The 15983-nt window shown below is 37.8% G+C and overlaps 1 protein-coding gene across 6 annotated transcripts in view; it reads left to right on the top strand.

Annotated features, from left to right (window-relative positions):
* LOC131194218 (ubiquitin-conjugating enzyme E2 variant 1) overlaps nt 1-14581 on the top strand; it is a 69950-nt gene extending 55369 nt beyond the window's left edge. For 5 of the 6 annotated variants that reach the window (XM_058174962.1, XM_058174959.1, XM_058174960.1 and 2 more), the window contains 3 exons: nt 6540-6688; nt 10573-10698; nt 12484-14581. In XM_058174962.1, coding sequence (XP_058030945.1) covers nt 6540-6688; nt 10573-10698; nt 12484-12630 — 422 coding nt within the window. In that variant the 3' untranslated portion in view covers nt 12631-14581. Of the gene's footprint in view, nt 1-5345; nt 5410-6539; nt 6689-10572; nt 10699-12483 lie in introns of those variants that run through there. The other variant, XM_058174957.1, reaches the window with a different exon arrangement.
* The last annotated feature ends 1402 nt before the right edge of the window (nt 14582-15983 follow it).

The raw sequence follows: 15983 nt of genomic DNA, 5'->3' as shown, positions 1-15983 counted from the left end.
CTAGTTCTGCTGAAGGAAAGGCATTGAAGTGTGCTGAACAAACAAGGTTGCATTTGTAGTTTGTGAGTGTAGAAGGTTTCCAGATTGGAATCCACTTGTGAAAGTTGGCTATTTATTAGATTTTTAAACTGCCTTTATTACTTTATGAGTAACTTAAAGCAGTGAACATACTTAATACTCCTTCACCTCCTATTTTCCCCACACCAACAATCTTATATAGTAGATGAGGCTAAGAGTTTTGGAAGGCAATTTTCTTTTTTGCTTCTTAACTGCCACATATTTTAGCTGGGGAAGTTGGGAGGGGGTTGTTGTTGGAGCAGTAGAAAGTTAGTCATAACAACATTCCGTATTCAAGGACATCCTGCGTCTGATGGAGACTGCCTGAAGATTGTATCCAATTGAGTGTGAAGAGTTGATTAGATAACGTGATGAACTTGTGGGTGTTGGGCAGGGCTGTGAACTACACCAAACAGATTGTGGCTTTAGAATTGTCTAAACCTAGGGGCAGGAGACAGGTCAATTTGACACAGCTGAGATTTTTCTTCTCTGCTTTGATGAGAGACCATCAAGGAGAGTTAACAGAACCAGTGAGCCACTGGAAAACAGGAGTAAATTAGCCTGGCTGACAAATGTGTTGCGTCCGTTGGAATCCTGTCACTTTCCATGCTGCGTAAAGCATTTGAACATAGCTCGGGATGGAGAAGAGCACTTGCCAAAAAATTAATCGATGAGTGTCTAAGGCAGGGGTGTCAAACTCAATTTCATTGAAGGCTGCATCAGGGCTGTGGTTGATTTCAAGGGGCCAGGCGGGCGTTGGCCAACATGGTGGGTGTGATCAACTGGGTGGGCATGGCTTGACACTACTTACTGGGCATGGCTGACTGGGTGGGTGTGGCCAACTTGACTCCACTCCCCAAACTGCTGGCATGTTTCCTCTTCGCATTGGGTAGATAAGCTGAAGCAATGTGGGCTGGCCCCTTACATTTTCCAGACGGCCCCGCAGGCCGGATCTGACCACATTGCGGGCCGACTGCGGCCTGCTGGCCTTGTGTTTGACACCCTTGGTCTAAGGGTTTCAGATTATCATAGGTGCATACTGTGTGTCATACAGCATTTGGAATACAGTTTTAGCTTTAAACAGTTTGATGGCAGCAAATACACATCTGCCGTCTTTGGAATGAAAAAAGAATGGCCTTGGCAATGTTGTTAGCTACGGAGGATGCTTGCACTGTTGTTAACTCTGGCTGGCAGAAATGGTTCTAATTTGTTTTCCCCAAGCTCCAGAGCTTGAAAAATTATGCCAAGCTATTTAAAAGCTGCAAATTATTCAAGAGAAAGTATTCCTGGGGATACGTTATGGAGATACAATTTAGCAAGTAAGTTTTCTCACTCACTATGTTATCCCTCCATTACTCTTTTTCATCTTTCTCTCTGTCAAGTGAACTATTTAAGTGAATTCAAGTAAATTCTGAAGTAGTCACTTGTAGACGGATTCTGAAAGGGCTGCTTGTATCTACATTAAGGATCATAAATTCATACCAGATAAACTAGAATAAAATTAGAAGGACTATACAGCTCAGTAGTACAGCACTTGTTTTGCATGCAAAACGCTGGTCTTCCTATGGCAATTCAGATAGGCAAAGAGTAGAATCTCCATTGAGAGGGATTTCCACCCAGATGAAACAATAGTATAAAATACTTTCCTCTTGCTAAATCAATGTCAGTTTAATATATTTAGGCCTCCTGGATATCTTTATTTTGAGGATCTTGAGTTCTGGGTAATAATAAACCATCCAGATGTTGTTAGCAGAGAAACCAGTAAGTGTACACTTGGCAGTCTTCAAGAATATATTGTAGCAATTTGTGTTGCTTATGAAACCTTTAAGTTCCAATTTGATGAACTGGCATTTAGTCATGTGTATTTCCCCCTCCCCATATTAATATAATTCACAGTGTTGTGGTGGTGGAGAAAATAAGAGGAAGGTGTGTTGGATATGCTTGCCACCTTGAGTTATTTCAATAGCAGTGTATCCAAGTATCTTCTGAAAATATTCAGAAGACACAAAAAAGACCCTCAAAATAGCTGTGACAAGGCTCTGAAAAGTCATGGCGCCTCAATAGTTTTTTCATTCCATAAATACCCCCACTCCCCAATGTTTCACTTTGCACCAGTAGTTTGCCACATCTGGACGGCCATAAGTTCTACATCCTCACTTTAGGCATTACTGAGCTCCTATTTTTTTATGCTTGCGTATCATTCAGGAACCATTCATTAATGAGTAATGCTCATTCAGGGATGGCTTAAAGTCAATACAATCATAAAATTATATCCTTTTTTAAAAGCAGTAAAATTTAATGCTGTGTGCATTAAAATAGCAAATAGAAGTTACCAGAAGAAGCCACTTAACTGAGGACAAGAATGACATTTAAATAAAATCTGAGGCCTGCATAGAAGAGCCTAAATTTTAGCCCAAAATAAGATCTCAGCATCTTTGAGAGATATTAGGACAGCTCAAAATTATTTCGGGTGTGTGTGTGTTAATTAAAATATATTTTGAAAGATGACTTCAAGTTAAATATCTATTTTAGTCAATTCCAATATCAAGCTTTAATTGTCAGTTTTAATGCAAGATTTTACTTTAAAGTGTAATTTCTTCTGGATTTAAGTGCAGAGAAATGAAATCTGCTGGAGTGGAAGGTGGAAGAGTTAGAAAGCATGGTAATTGGTGGGAGAGAAGCTTTATAAATAAGGAAAATGTGAAATTAGAGAGGTGGTTGGTTGTGTGAAATTTTCCACAGATGCTGCTGATATTGGCTTTGACTGACCTGCCAGAAAATTACTGCAAAAGAACGATACCCTTTGACAGCAATATGTGCACTGGTGGAGGGTGAGCTAAGTGAATGGGGTCAACATCATGGATAGTCACTAGAGGAAAAAAAGAAGCATCTTAGCCACTACTGATAGCATTTTGCAATATGGAAAGCAGCAGCTGAGCCAGAATTCTGGATTATAGGAGTTTTGTTTCTGGCCCTTTGGCAACTGCCACGGTAAGTGAGAAAAACAACAGCAGAGTCAGAATTAAAAGCTATGTGAATAGCTACCAAGCAACTATTGCTAAGGCTTTCTAGTCAAATTCAAATTGCTAGTCATTACCTTTAAAGTCCTAAACCACACAGCATTGGAATATGTCAAGCTGTGCCTTGCCAGGATTGAACCTGCACTTTCGTCTTCAAAAGCGGTCGTGTGGAAAGTCCCTGTCCCACCCTTCATGAGATTCATGGATTTGAGCTACCCAACAGAACTTCTTTCAGACAACTTTGGCTTCTTGCAACTTCCTGCTCCTGGAGATATGTACAGACTCTGCCTTGCTAATTATTCCATCAGTAGTCCCAAAGGTGCTTTTACAAGAGGCAACTGGACTTTCTGGTTTTTCTTTGAAGACCTTTTGCTTCTCATCCAAGAAGCTTCTTCAGCTCTATTCAATCAGTACATCAAGTGTGCATTGTTTCAGCAAACCCTTGGTCCCTAATGGTCCTAACTGCAGGTATTTCTGTATATAAAATGAATGGGATGAAGCATTGCATTTAAATAGATAGAGACTTCTCAGTATAGTAGATGTGAAATATTAGCTGCAGTTCCCAAAGACTCGCTCCAGTTTAAACTCATTGATCTTAGGTTACAGTTGTTGATGCTGGTGTTACCAAGGAACAAAATAATGTTTATTAAGTTCTTGTTTTTCTAGAAAGGGGAGCAGATGGTACTTCAGGTGTAATTGGAAACAAACTATGTTTAGCAATAGTATATTGACTTTACGGTTGACAAATGCTTAATTTTGTTTATGCCTGTGAATAAACGCTTTAGAGGAAAAATAGTCAAATACAGTTAAAGCTCCCAACCTATCTAAATAATTTTTTCCCCTGCAGCCAAGATCAACTCCTGGGGATTCTATGGCCATATTCATGTACTTTTCTTAGCAATAATATAGAATGGTTATTACTTGTTCTGTTTTAACTGAAGGAGGAATCCAGCAGGCTTATGGGGGGGGAGAGGATTCTCTCTGTTGGGATTTTTCCCCCCTGTTCCATTAGACTTATGAAATAAGCAGCTTAAATGCTTATTAGATATGCATTCCAACATAATGTTGGTGTTAACTTTTAAGGATCATTCATATCCAATATGTCATATCCATAACAGCATTTCCCATTTGGTGCTTTTAAAATATCTTGCCACATTTTCCCAATTCTAGCCAGTGCAGCCCTTGTTATGCCACACATCTGGTAAACACATTGTGGAAGTTGGTGAAGTGTTGTTCCATTCTGTGCAGCAATGAAGAGTAATGAGCAAAACAGCAGAGTAATCTATTGAAAGAAGCTGGCGTGTTGTTTTTTGTCATTTGCCCGATAGATAGATAGATAGATAGATAGATAGATAGATAGATAGATAGATAGATAGATAGATAGATAGATAGGAAGAAAGGAAGAAAGACAAAAGGCAAGAAGTTGGGTTTTGTATATCTATATATGGAATGAATTCTATGGAATGAGCTGCCGGTGGGACTCTGTCTCCTCCCTGATCTCCAGACCTTTAAACGCGAGCTCAAGACTTTCTTTTTTCACCAAGCGGGGCTGGCCTGATTGATTTTAATATGGGGGGTTTTAGCGGGTTTTTTAACAGGGTTTTAGCTTTTGAAAAATTTTAGTTAATATTTTAAGTATACAGCGGTTGAATTAGATTTTTAAACTTGTTATAGTATTTTAATTTGTTTTGGATTTTTGTTGTTTTATTTGCTGTACACCGCCCTGAGTCTTCGGAGAAGGGCGGTATAAAAATATGAATGAATAAATAAATAAATAAATAAATAAATAAATAAATATCTGTCTGTGTCCATAAGTGTGGATAGTGTGGATCCATAAGTGTGGATAGATAGATAGATAGATAGATAGATAGATAGATAGATAGATAGATAGGTAGGTAGGTAGGTAGGTAGGTAGGTAGGTAGGTAGGTAGGTAGGTAGACAGACAGACAGACAGACAGACAGACAGACAGACATATACATATACATATACATATACATATACATATACATATACATATACATATACATATACATATACATATATAGGGTACCTAGTTTGGGTAATGAAAGGTGTGCAAGAAAACAACCGAATTCAAGAGAGTACCAAGGACCCCTCAGGTTTTTTGTTTTCTTTTTCCCAATCTTGGTTAAAAGGTAAAGGTAAAGGTTCCCGTCGCACATATGTGTTAGTCGTTCCCGACTCTAGGGGGTGGTGCTCATCTCCGTTTCAAAGCCGAAGAGCCAGCGCTGTCGGAAGACGTCTCCGTGGTCATGTGGCCGGCATGACTCAACGCCAAAGGCGCACGGAACGCTGTTACCTTCCCACCAAAGGTGGTCCCTATTTTTCTACTTGCATTTTTACATGCTTTCGAACTGCTAGGTTGGCAGAAGCTGGGATAAGTAATGGGAGCTCACTCCGTTATGCAGCACAAGGGATTCGAACCGCTGAACTCCCAACCTTTCGATCGACAAGCTCAGCGTCTTACCCACTAAGCCACAGGTTACCACAGGTCTAATTTTTGAATGGATAGCATCCTCTATTTGATTCTCTTATCTCCTCACTGCAAATGGCTTCTTAACTTTTTATTATAATAAGGACATGCTCATACTATATATTTATTTTTCTGTGTTTATTTACAGCTTTAACACAAGAGATACTCATTCTGTTTTATAACATCTTGCAATGACATAATAGTTTCTCCGCTGCATGGCAAGGTTAATTTGCCACGTAAAATAAGTTGTAGATTAAATCACTGTTTCAGTTGTTCTTTGATTCTTTTCTAAGGTCTTTTGACTTCTCTGTAAAATCAAATAGGTATTTTCCATAGAGAATAATCTTGGATGCAGATTGTTATCAGACTAATTATAAACATAATTCTTGCTATTTATTAATATGTGCTTTGGTGCTTAAACTAATAGCTTCTTTTAGCTGCAGCCCTATTTTCTAACTACTTATATACACAGAAGCAAGTCCTTTAGATTTAGTGGGATTTGATTTGCATCCAGAGTTTTATTGTTAATTATTAACTAGGAATGACATGGACTAGCAGTGTTCCAATTCTAAGAGGCTGCCACAAAGAAGAGGGAGTCAACCTATTCTCCAAAGCACCTGAATGTAGGACAAGAAGCAATGGATAGAAATTGATTAAGGAGAGAAACAACCTAGAACTAAGGAGAAATTTCCTGACCGTTAGAGCAATTAATCAATAGAATAATTTCCCTCCAGAAGTTGTGAATATTCCAACATTGGAAGTTTTTCAGATATTGGACAACCATTTGTCTGAAATGTATAGGGTTTCCTCTTTGAGCATAGGATTGGGCCAGAAGACCTTCAAGTTCCCTTCCAACCCTGTTATTCTGTTTAAATGTTTAGCATACTAATAAAACACCTCAGTCCATACTCAATATTATTTTGCCAACAACCATTTTAATCTCAAAAGTCCAATCTGATTTATTTCCAGGAGTAAAAGTTCCTCGTAATTTTCGGCTGCTGGAAGAGCTAGAAGAAGGCCAGAAAGGAGTAGGAGATGGAACAGTTAGCTGGGGTCTTGAAGATGATGAAGATATGACACTTACAAGATGGACAGGCATGATTATTGGGCCCCCAAGGGTAAGCATCAGTTCAAAGATATAAAACTATTGCTTTGTTTTAAAAAATCTGATTTCTAGTATTATAATAGGATACATTATTTTTTGTGATTGATTTTGTAATATACAGTAGTAGTTCATAGTATGAGAGGGTTATATAATGGTAAATCCCATGCTTAACTTCTTTTCTTTGCCTTTTTAAATGATATGGAGATTCCATTTCAGTTTTTGTGTTTTTAAAGTATAGCATTAAATTGATTGTTGTTCAACTGATTATTTGACTTACAGGGTAATTTAATCACAATTTCTTTTTAACACATAATAATGAATCAAAAAATAAATAATGAATACTAATGAATCAGTGGGTAAAAGTTCAGCTTTACAATAATGGATGAGAGAATAGGATACGAACATGCTTTTGAATGCCATATGCTGTGCATAAATTGTGGATGTCTTTCATAAATGGAACTTTGAAGCAAATTTACTTTAAATGGATCTATTCATTTTATTTTGAGGAACCAACTCTGAACAAAACTGCTTTAAAGAATTCATGTAGGATTTCTCAGTCTCTTCAGATGAAAGATGAAAAGCTGCAAAAATAAAAGTTATGAACAGGCCTGAAAGAAAGTTAGACAGTAAATCATATGCCATGTTACTTTGAAATCCGAAGGAGTAAAGATAGTACACTTACCAATTCCTCATAATTAAAATTGACAACTTAAAACTGTGAGTTTTTATATTTGCTTATAGCACCCCCATCTGACCACAAAGGAATATAGTAGAGCATGTTACCTAACAGATATAAATAATGTCAGGAATAATTTTCACTGATGTTGCTTAAATATGCTTACTTATAAAAGCATATGCTACATTATAACAAAGCATTATGCCAGGGGTCTCCAATCTTGGCAACTTTAAGCCTGGAGGACTTCAACTCCCAGAATTCCCCAGCCAGCAGATTCTGGGAGTTGAAGTCCTCCAGGCTTAAAGTTGCCAAGGTTGGAGATCCCTACATTATGCTGTATAGAAGCAAGTTTTGTGATGAACAGAACAACTATTCAGTTTAGCTTCAGTTTCTTAAGGTGATTTTTATGTCGAAAACATAGTTGTGAGGAAATCTAACTGGTGGCCACCCCATTGATCACCAGATTTGATCTGGCTCACTAAGGGTGTGTCGTCTTCCTCTCTCAATGCTCCACATGTCTCTCTCCCAAAACTGTTTCTCCATGAAAGAGAATGACTATCCCAGATAAAACTGTACTATGCCTAAATCAGGGCATACCACATACAATGTGCTACACTGCTTGAACTTCCAAACAAGTTCAAGGGCCATTTGTAGAATGTCAAGAGCAGGACATTTGGATGGACAGATTTATGTCTTGATTTATTGTTTGGAGGATCAGGATCTCAGAAATTTAATTAGGAAGCCTAGATGGCAAGACATACAGTTTTTGAACTAATAACCATTAAAATAACATTAGTTTGAATTGGGAAGCCCCAGGATGTAAAACCAGCCAATGAACATCCAAGGAAGTAGCAACCAAATGAAATTCTAGGATAACATCACAAATAGAGCACCCAATCAGAAAATGACAATATGTCATATTCATGGTACTAAGAGTTACTGATGCTTTTATTTATTTATTTATTTATTAATTCATTCATATTTTTATACCGCCATTCTCCGAAGACTCAGGGCGGTATACAGCCAATAAAACGACAAGAATCCTAACAAATTAAAATAAAATATCAAGTTTAAAAAACTGATTCAATCGCTGTATACTTAAATTATTAGCTAAAATTTATCAAAACTAAAACCTTAGTAAAATCCTATAAAACCCACTAAAACCCCCCATACTAAAATCAATCAGGCCAGCCCCGCTTGGTGAAAAAAGAAAGTCTTGAGCTCGCGTTTAAAGGTCCGGAGATCAGGGAGGAGACGGAGTCCCACCGGCAACTCATTCCATAGAGCCGGGGCCCCCACAGAGAACGTCCTTCCCCTGGGGGCCGCCAGCCGACATTGACTAGCCGACGGCACCCTAAGAAGACCCTCCCTGTGGGCGCGCACTGGACGTACCGGACAATGGGAGGTAACTGTCGGCAGCAGGCGGTCCCGTAAATATCCCGGTCCAATGCCATGGAGCGCTTTAAAGGTGATAACCAACACCTTGAAGCGCACCCGGAAGACCACTGGCAACCAATGCAGCCTGCGCAGGAGAGGTGTTACATGGGAGCTACGAGGAGCTCCCTCAATCCCCCGCGCAGCCGCATTCTGCACCAGTTGGAGCCTCCGGGTGCTCCTCAAGGGGAGCCCCATGTAGAGAGCATTGCATTAAAAATATTGATATAATCAAAGGGGGAACTTTTTCCTGAATGCTAGACTACGCTGTCAAATTCCTTCTAATGCTAGATCTTCGGTAAGTCTTTCAAGATGGAAAGACAGGGCATTTTTATTTTGGAACTTTCCTAGTTGAAGCAAAAAAAAAAGTTCTCTTCAGAAGTTTACTTTTCTAATTTTTCTCTAAAGCTGAAAACCATGCTAAGTATTTTAAATTTTCCTCAGGAATGCATGGACATCTCATAAAAACACTATGAGTTGAATTCATCTTGAAACAAAGTTTATAATACGAAATGATAGATATAAGTATTTCTCTATAAATTGAATTATTTATTTAGATGCTTAAGTATGCTTATCCTAAGACATTTTGAAAGTTAACATATTTCCATCTGATCTATATTAATATGCTTTTTTGCTGCTGATTATGACTTACGGTAATTTATTTATAATTGTGTAGACAATTATATTGATTTTTATTAATTATTTCATGAACTTGATTCTTACATTATAAAATATATGAATCATTTGACTTTTCCAATAAATGTTAAATGGAGCTTCTTTTGTGGTGCAGTCTTAATTTATTAGTCACCATCAGGTCCCAGTTCAACATGGCATAAAGAGGACAAAGGAATCCAGCTGTCAATCACAACCAATTGATTTAAATGAGTTTAGTCTGGAAACAATGCCACATTTTGAAAATATCATCATGTATATCTATTGAGTGTACTTCATTTTTTCTCTGTTTGGAACTAGTGTTCATTTTTATGTGGTTACTACTTTTGAGAAAGCTAGTATGCATTATTTTTTATCAAAATAAATTAGCAATCCAAATTGTATCCTAATTACTGTCATTCTGCACTTGTAATTATCCATTTATAGGCCAGAATGTTCTTTATAACAAATGGAATTTGCAAGTCAGTAATTTATACTGATAATCTTAGAATGCATCTGATGGAAGATACTTTATACATATTATGCCTTTTGTAATTCTTGGAGAAGCCTAGTATAAACATGGTTATTTAATTGGAATATGGCCTCAATACCCCAAGGTAAGCAGAAAGCTTATGCATCATACAATTTCCCATCAGTTCTCCATATCTTCCAAAATCAGATATTGAATAATGGAAAGAACTTCTAAGGAAGTGGTTTTTAATTCAGAGGAAAAGACTACAGGCCATGCAAGTAACTAAGGATGAATACAAATGAAATTCCTTCTGCTTGCAAAGTAGAATATTTATATCCAAGCAGTGATTTAGTAGAGTGCCAAATTGTAGGTTCTCTCCCTCCAATAGCAGGTACATCCTGTTAATTTAAAAAGACAACCACTTGTTGGGAAACATACAGAGTGCATATGTCAGGTAAATAATTAATAAAAAAAGAAAAAAGAATTAGGCAATACATCTTTGTATTTTTTAGATGTACTTGTCCATCTGTCGTTATCATTTTTTTTACTGTATTATGAAATGTGCATGCAAATCATGTTCATTTGGAGGATGGGGGGAAGGATGTATGCGATGGTCCTTCAGTTATGGATTACTTGACAGAAATATTTCTTTTTTCTTCCACAGACTATTTATGAAAACAGAATATATAGCCTTAAAATAGAATGTGGCCCTAAATATCCCGAAGCACCTCCATTTGTAAGATTTGTAACGAAAATTAATATGAATGGAGTAAATAGTTCTAATGGAGTGGTAAGTTTTTCACTGTTTCTATCCTAACAGTAATATTCTGTCAAGTTTTTCAAGCAGAATAGGAAAGAAGCATATTTCTGTAAGCATGAAGCTAGTTATTTATTATTCTCTTTTGCCATTTTTCTGTCATAAACATTTGAGAAACTACATATTTTACAAATTTATTGATGAAGGCATTATAGTTTTTTAATTGATCCAATATTTTAAGTCTTGAGATCAGTTTTTAAAAACATAACAATACAACAGTATATCAAATATAAAACAATAAAAGAACTTGTATAGGAAAGCCTGAGATAATTAATAGTGAATGAGAGCCGGTTAATTTCTATGAGCCAAGCTGGTGTTAGAAATTTGGCAACCTAAAAATTGGTGTTGTAAGATTGTCCTTCATTAAGTTAGTATCAGCATTCTTAACATTACATGAACTATAGGCTTGTATTACTGCATTATAGGATACAAAAATGGTTTTCATAGAAAATGCTGGTGAATCTGCCCATTATCTGAGAATAGACCAAAATGGTATGATTGTTGAGCTATAAGGCAAATAGGAAATGCTAGTTCTAGGTCCCAAATCCTCCACTTGAGATTAGCTATGGCTTTGTCAAGTCTGAGCCAGAAAGGAAAAACCAGGGTATGCCAAAACAAGTTTAACTACTTTTATATAGTAAGTCACTTTCAATATGTATGCCTCTTGGGGTACTGAAAGGAGTGAGTATCTTTAAGCTACTGAGAAAAAGGAAATTTTAGCACTTTTTCTCACTTCCTTCTGACAGTAAATTGCAGTATAAAATGGTCATTTAAAAATATTTATTTATAAAGATGTTTGTTTATTCATAGTTATTACATGCATAACCAGTGCTGCCCACAGATTCTTGGTGGTAAATAATGGCCATTTGGCATGGCAAGCAGTAATATAAAAATACAATGAAGCATCTACATATGCATTTTAAAACTGTAAACTAAAATCACAGTAACAACAGCAATAATAAACCAAGGGATGTTTTATTCTCTATAGACTCCCGAAAACCATTCAGTGTTTAAAAGTTTACAGAGAGCCAATAATATGGTAGGGACTCAATCAGGTACTTAAGAGGGCAGTGGCTGATCAACATTGTGTATTCTAGAGCAGAGGTGTCAAAATGGATGTTTACCCCATTTTTATGACCTTTCTTGCCACAGTTGTTAAGTGAATCACTGAAGTTACTAGCATGGGTGTAAAGTGCATTTGGCTTCCCCCATTGATTTTGCTCATCAGAAAGTCACAAAAGGTAAATCACATGACCCCAGGATCCTGCAACCATCATAAATATGAGTCAGTTGACAAATGTGTGACTTTCGATCATGTAACCCAGGCCTGTTAAACTGGCCAGATACAGCCTGCGCAGGCCACGCCCACCCCGGCTCCACAAAGGCAGGAAACATTGTGATACGATACAGCCTGTGATGCGAGCGGGTTTGACATCCTTGATAGGGATGCTGCAACAGCCATAAAGTGTAAAAAACGGTCATAAGTCACTTTTTTCAGTGCCATTGTAACTTCAAATGGTCACTAAATGAACAGTTTTAAGGCAAGGGCTACCTGTATTTAAGAACTGTCTCATTTTTACAGTGTGACACATCAACTGGATTGGGGGTATCTAGTTGTATTCAAGTAATGTAAGTCAGGAGCCTTTTGCGTTTGTGAAATTTTTGTAGTTCTTTAATCCTAGGCCTGACTGTTTTAGTTGTTGAAATAAGGGACATGATGCTGTTTGAGACCTAAGTTTGTTCATTGTTTTCCGCCAGGTTGATCCAAGAGCCATATCAGTCCTAGCAAAATGGCAGAATTCTTATAGTATCAAAGTTGTTCTGCAAGAGCTCCGGCGTCTAATGATGTCTAAAGAAAATATGAAACTCCCTCAACCACCTGAAGGACAATGTTACAGTAATTAATGAAAAACAAAAAGAAAAATCATGCCCCATCATTCAATTTAAGCTCTCTTCATTTTCCACAGTAGTAAATTTTCTAGATGCATCTTGTAGATCTCCAAGTACTGGAAAGGAAGTTCCCATTGCAAAGGAAAGTTTATCTTGAGATACTGTAAATGATACTAATTTTTTTTTCCATTTGAAAATAAGTTGTGCTATAACAAATAATGCTGTCCTGTGTAACCACTGTCCACATAGTTGAACTTCTGGTATCAAGAAAAGTCTATTTAAATTTATTACTGTCAAAAGACCAGTGTGTCACATTGAACTCGACTGTGAAAAAGCATAAAAAGCATACATCACACAATCACATTGCTGTGTGTTTGGCCTGGGTTTATATCTTTTCTCCCGTCTCTCTCTCTCTCTCACACACACACACACACAAACAAACACACACACTCTCTCTCTCCTTTTCTCCCTCTCCCACTCCCTCTCTCTCTCCCTTTCTTTTTGTGTGTTTGCAATAGAGTTGATGCTCAGGGCTATTTATTAGAGTAGACTTGGAAAGCACAATCCGTAGATCGTGATCTTGCCCAAGCCCTTTTGAAAAGAGCAGAATCTGAGCCAGAATAGCCTTGATTCTTGCGCAGTTCTCTTTTGATCCAACGGGGCTTGCCCAAGACAATATTCCCAAAAGATTGTGCCATAAGGTTTCAATTACCAGCTGCGTCTGGGTTGTATGGACTACTAATGGGATGTTTTTGGTATCTTCGGTCATCCCTCCCTTTGTGCAAACTCTAGTAAAATGCTGAATGTCTCTAGGGTTGGTTTTTATTTTTCTGCTTTTAATGAATGCTTACACAGCCATTTGGGGCAGGTTCTTCTTTCTCCCAAAACCTTTGCTAAGGCATAGATTGTATATCTGTCTCACCCTTTCCCCCCCCACCCCCGGAATGAGGGCCTTGGGATGACAGATCTGGGGGATCTTTTCAGACTTTCCTCTCTGTCTGTCTTGTCATGGTTGGGGTGCTGCTTTCTTTTTGCCCCTTCCATGATGCTTTACATTTGGCCAAAAGAGGTAAGTGGCTGGCAAACTGCCTGATTTTATTGTTATTATTGTTGTTATTATTATTATTGTTATTATTATTATTGCTTCATGCTTGTCAATTTGGGGGGGGGGCATGGGTAGGGTCTATAAATTAATCTTCACCAGCTGAGAAAACAAGAATGTCTGGTTTTGCTCACAAACAGCCTTCCCTTCCTTATCCCGTGGCAGCTTCCATACCAGAAAGCTAGCCATGGCTGACATATTAGACAGGGTTTTGATACAGTGAAAGAGCAGTAATTTACCAGGAGCGTCTTAAGTCTGTTAAGAATGGCTAAATATTACGGAAAGATCTCTACACGGATGTTTGAAACAAACACTCCAGCTTTCTGAGCTGAAGGTCACTACCTCTGCTTGAATGCCATGTTAACTGCTCATCGGCATGCGTAACTTTGAGGCTCCGTAGTAGCCTGCTGGCATAAAGACAAATCCACTTTGTGAAGAGGAGATTGTGTCCTGCAGAGAGGGAGATGATTTTCTTTCCTAAAGAATCAGATGGCGCTGCCATGCATGGCGGGTGAGGCTTCTTGGCAAATCACTTCTTTTTCAGACTCCTTGTTTTGGACCACTGACTGCTGAAACGTGGATGCAAAGCTTAAATGCAAACAATCCAATGTATCCTCTTAACGAAACTTTAAAAACGCAGTGTTCATGTAAAACAAAAAGCAAAAGTCAACGTTTAAAAGCAGAAGTATCAAGTCAATGAATAATTGATGTTTCCATTAACTCTTTTAAGGAGCATATTAGTTGTAAGGATTTAACATCCTCTGTAATTAAAAAAAAACAATTAACAGTATTCCATAAGCAGCCTTTTTATTGTATCAGACCATTGCCTGATTTTAATATAATAAAAAGTGTGCATTAATATTACTGTGCTGTAATTGTATTTATGTTTAGAGTGGAGATCTCCTTGGAGTGGGGGCAGAGAGGAAGACACACAGTGTGACTGTCTCATTGAAATGTTTACCCTGATCTTTAGAGGACACCAGCAATGCTTAGGCAACTATCATGGATGTTACTGGAACTCACCCAATTCATTTTGATTTATTGTTCCTGCTATTAAATGTAATATTGCTGTAGCGTTCAGAAAATATTTCAATATTGTGATCTGTTATTTAGGTATAATTTGGGATTGTTCTGTAAAATTGTTGGAACTAGAACTATCGTAGACCTATATGAAGTGGCTGCAATTTGATTTGACAAGGGGCTTTTATAACTACAAATGTAAAGTTATCTCAGGACACTTTATAATAGGGGTCCCCAACTCCTGGGCTGCAGACCACTAGCGGGCCTTGAGCTGTTCAGAACCAGGCCATAGCCGTGATGGACACTTGGATGCATCCCCACCTGCGCAAGCAGCAAGCAAGCATGTACGTGTGAACAGCAGATGTGTGAGCCTGCTGCTTGCGCACAATTATCCTCTCCCCATCCCCGCAAAAGCCAGAAAGATTGGGGAAGTTTACTTTACAACACTCATTTTGGCACAACACATTCAATAATTGGAAGAGGCTTCTGTATAAAACATCTCAGAATCCTCTCTTTGCTGCTGGTTCCGTGACAATAGATTCCGAAATGATGTCTAGCATTTTAGAGAAGAGATGGGCAAAGGGGGTCCTTCACCTGAAACATTGAAGCGAAGCAGCTCTAACACGATTCATTTTTCAACTTATCACAAGTGTGATAAAAAAATGTTCCCCAAAAAGTTGTAATCACATGGATGAATTGAATCAAAACAACCTCAGTATAGGTAGTCCTCGACTTACAACAGTTCATTTAGTGACTGTTCAAAGTTATGACACTGAAAAAAGTGACTTACAACCATTTTTCACACTTATAACTTTTGCAGCATCCCCACGGTCACGTGATTTACATTTGGGTGCTTGACAACTGGTTCATATTTACGACGGTTGCAGTGTCCCGGGGTCCTGTCATCATCTTTTGCGACCTTCTGACAACATCAATGGGGAAGCCAGATTCACTTAACAACCATGTTACTAATTTAATAACTGCAATGATTCACTTCACAAATGTGGCAACAAAAGATGTAAAATGGGGCAAAACTTCATTTATCACTTAGCAACATAAATTCTGGGCTCAGTTGTGGTCATAAATCGAGGATTACCTGAAATTAAATATGCCAGTGATTAATGTCACATATACCTTCTTATAGGTATTTTATTCCAAATATGAAGTCTTGGGATAGGCCTCTGCCAATAAATTCATGTAGGGATTTATTTAGTTGTCATGCACAACATTTAATTAGTTTTCAGTT

This window comes from Ahaetulla prasina, chromosome 3 (assembly GCF_028640845.1).
Source record: "Ahaetulla prasina isolate Xishuangbanna chromosome 3, ASM2864084v1, whole genome shotgun sequence".
In the NCBI taxonomy this organism is placed as follows: domain Eukaryota; kingdom Metazoa; phylum Chordata; class Lepidosauria; order Squamata; family Colubridae; genus Ahaetulla; species Ahaetulla prasina.
Note: the sequence above shows the minus strand (reverse complement) of the source record. Positions and strands in the feature narration are given on the sequence as shown.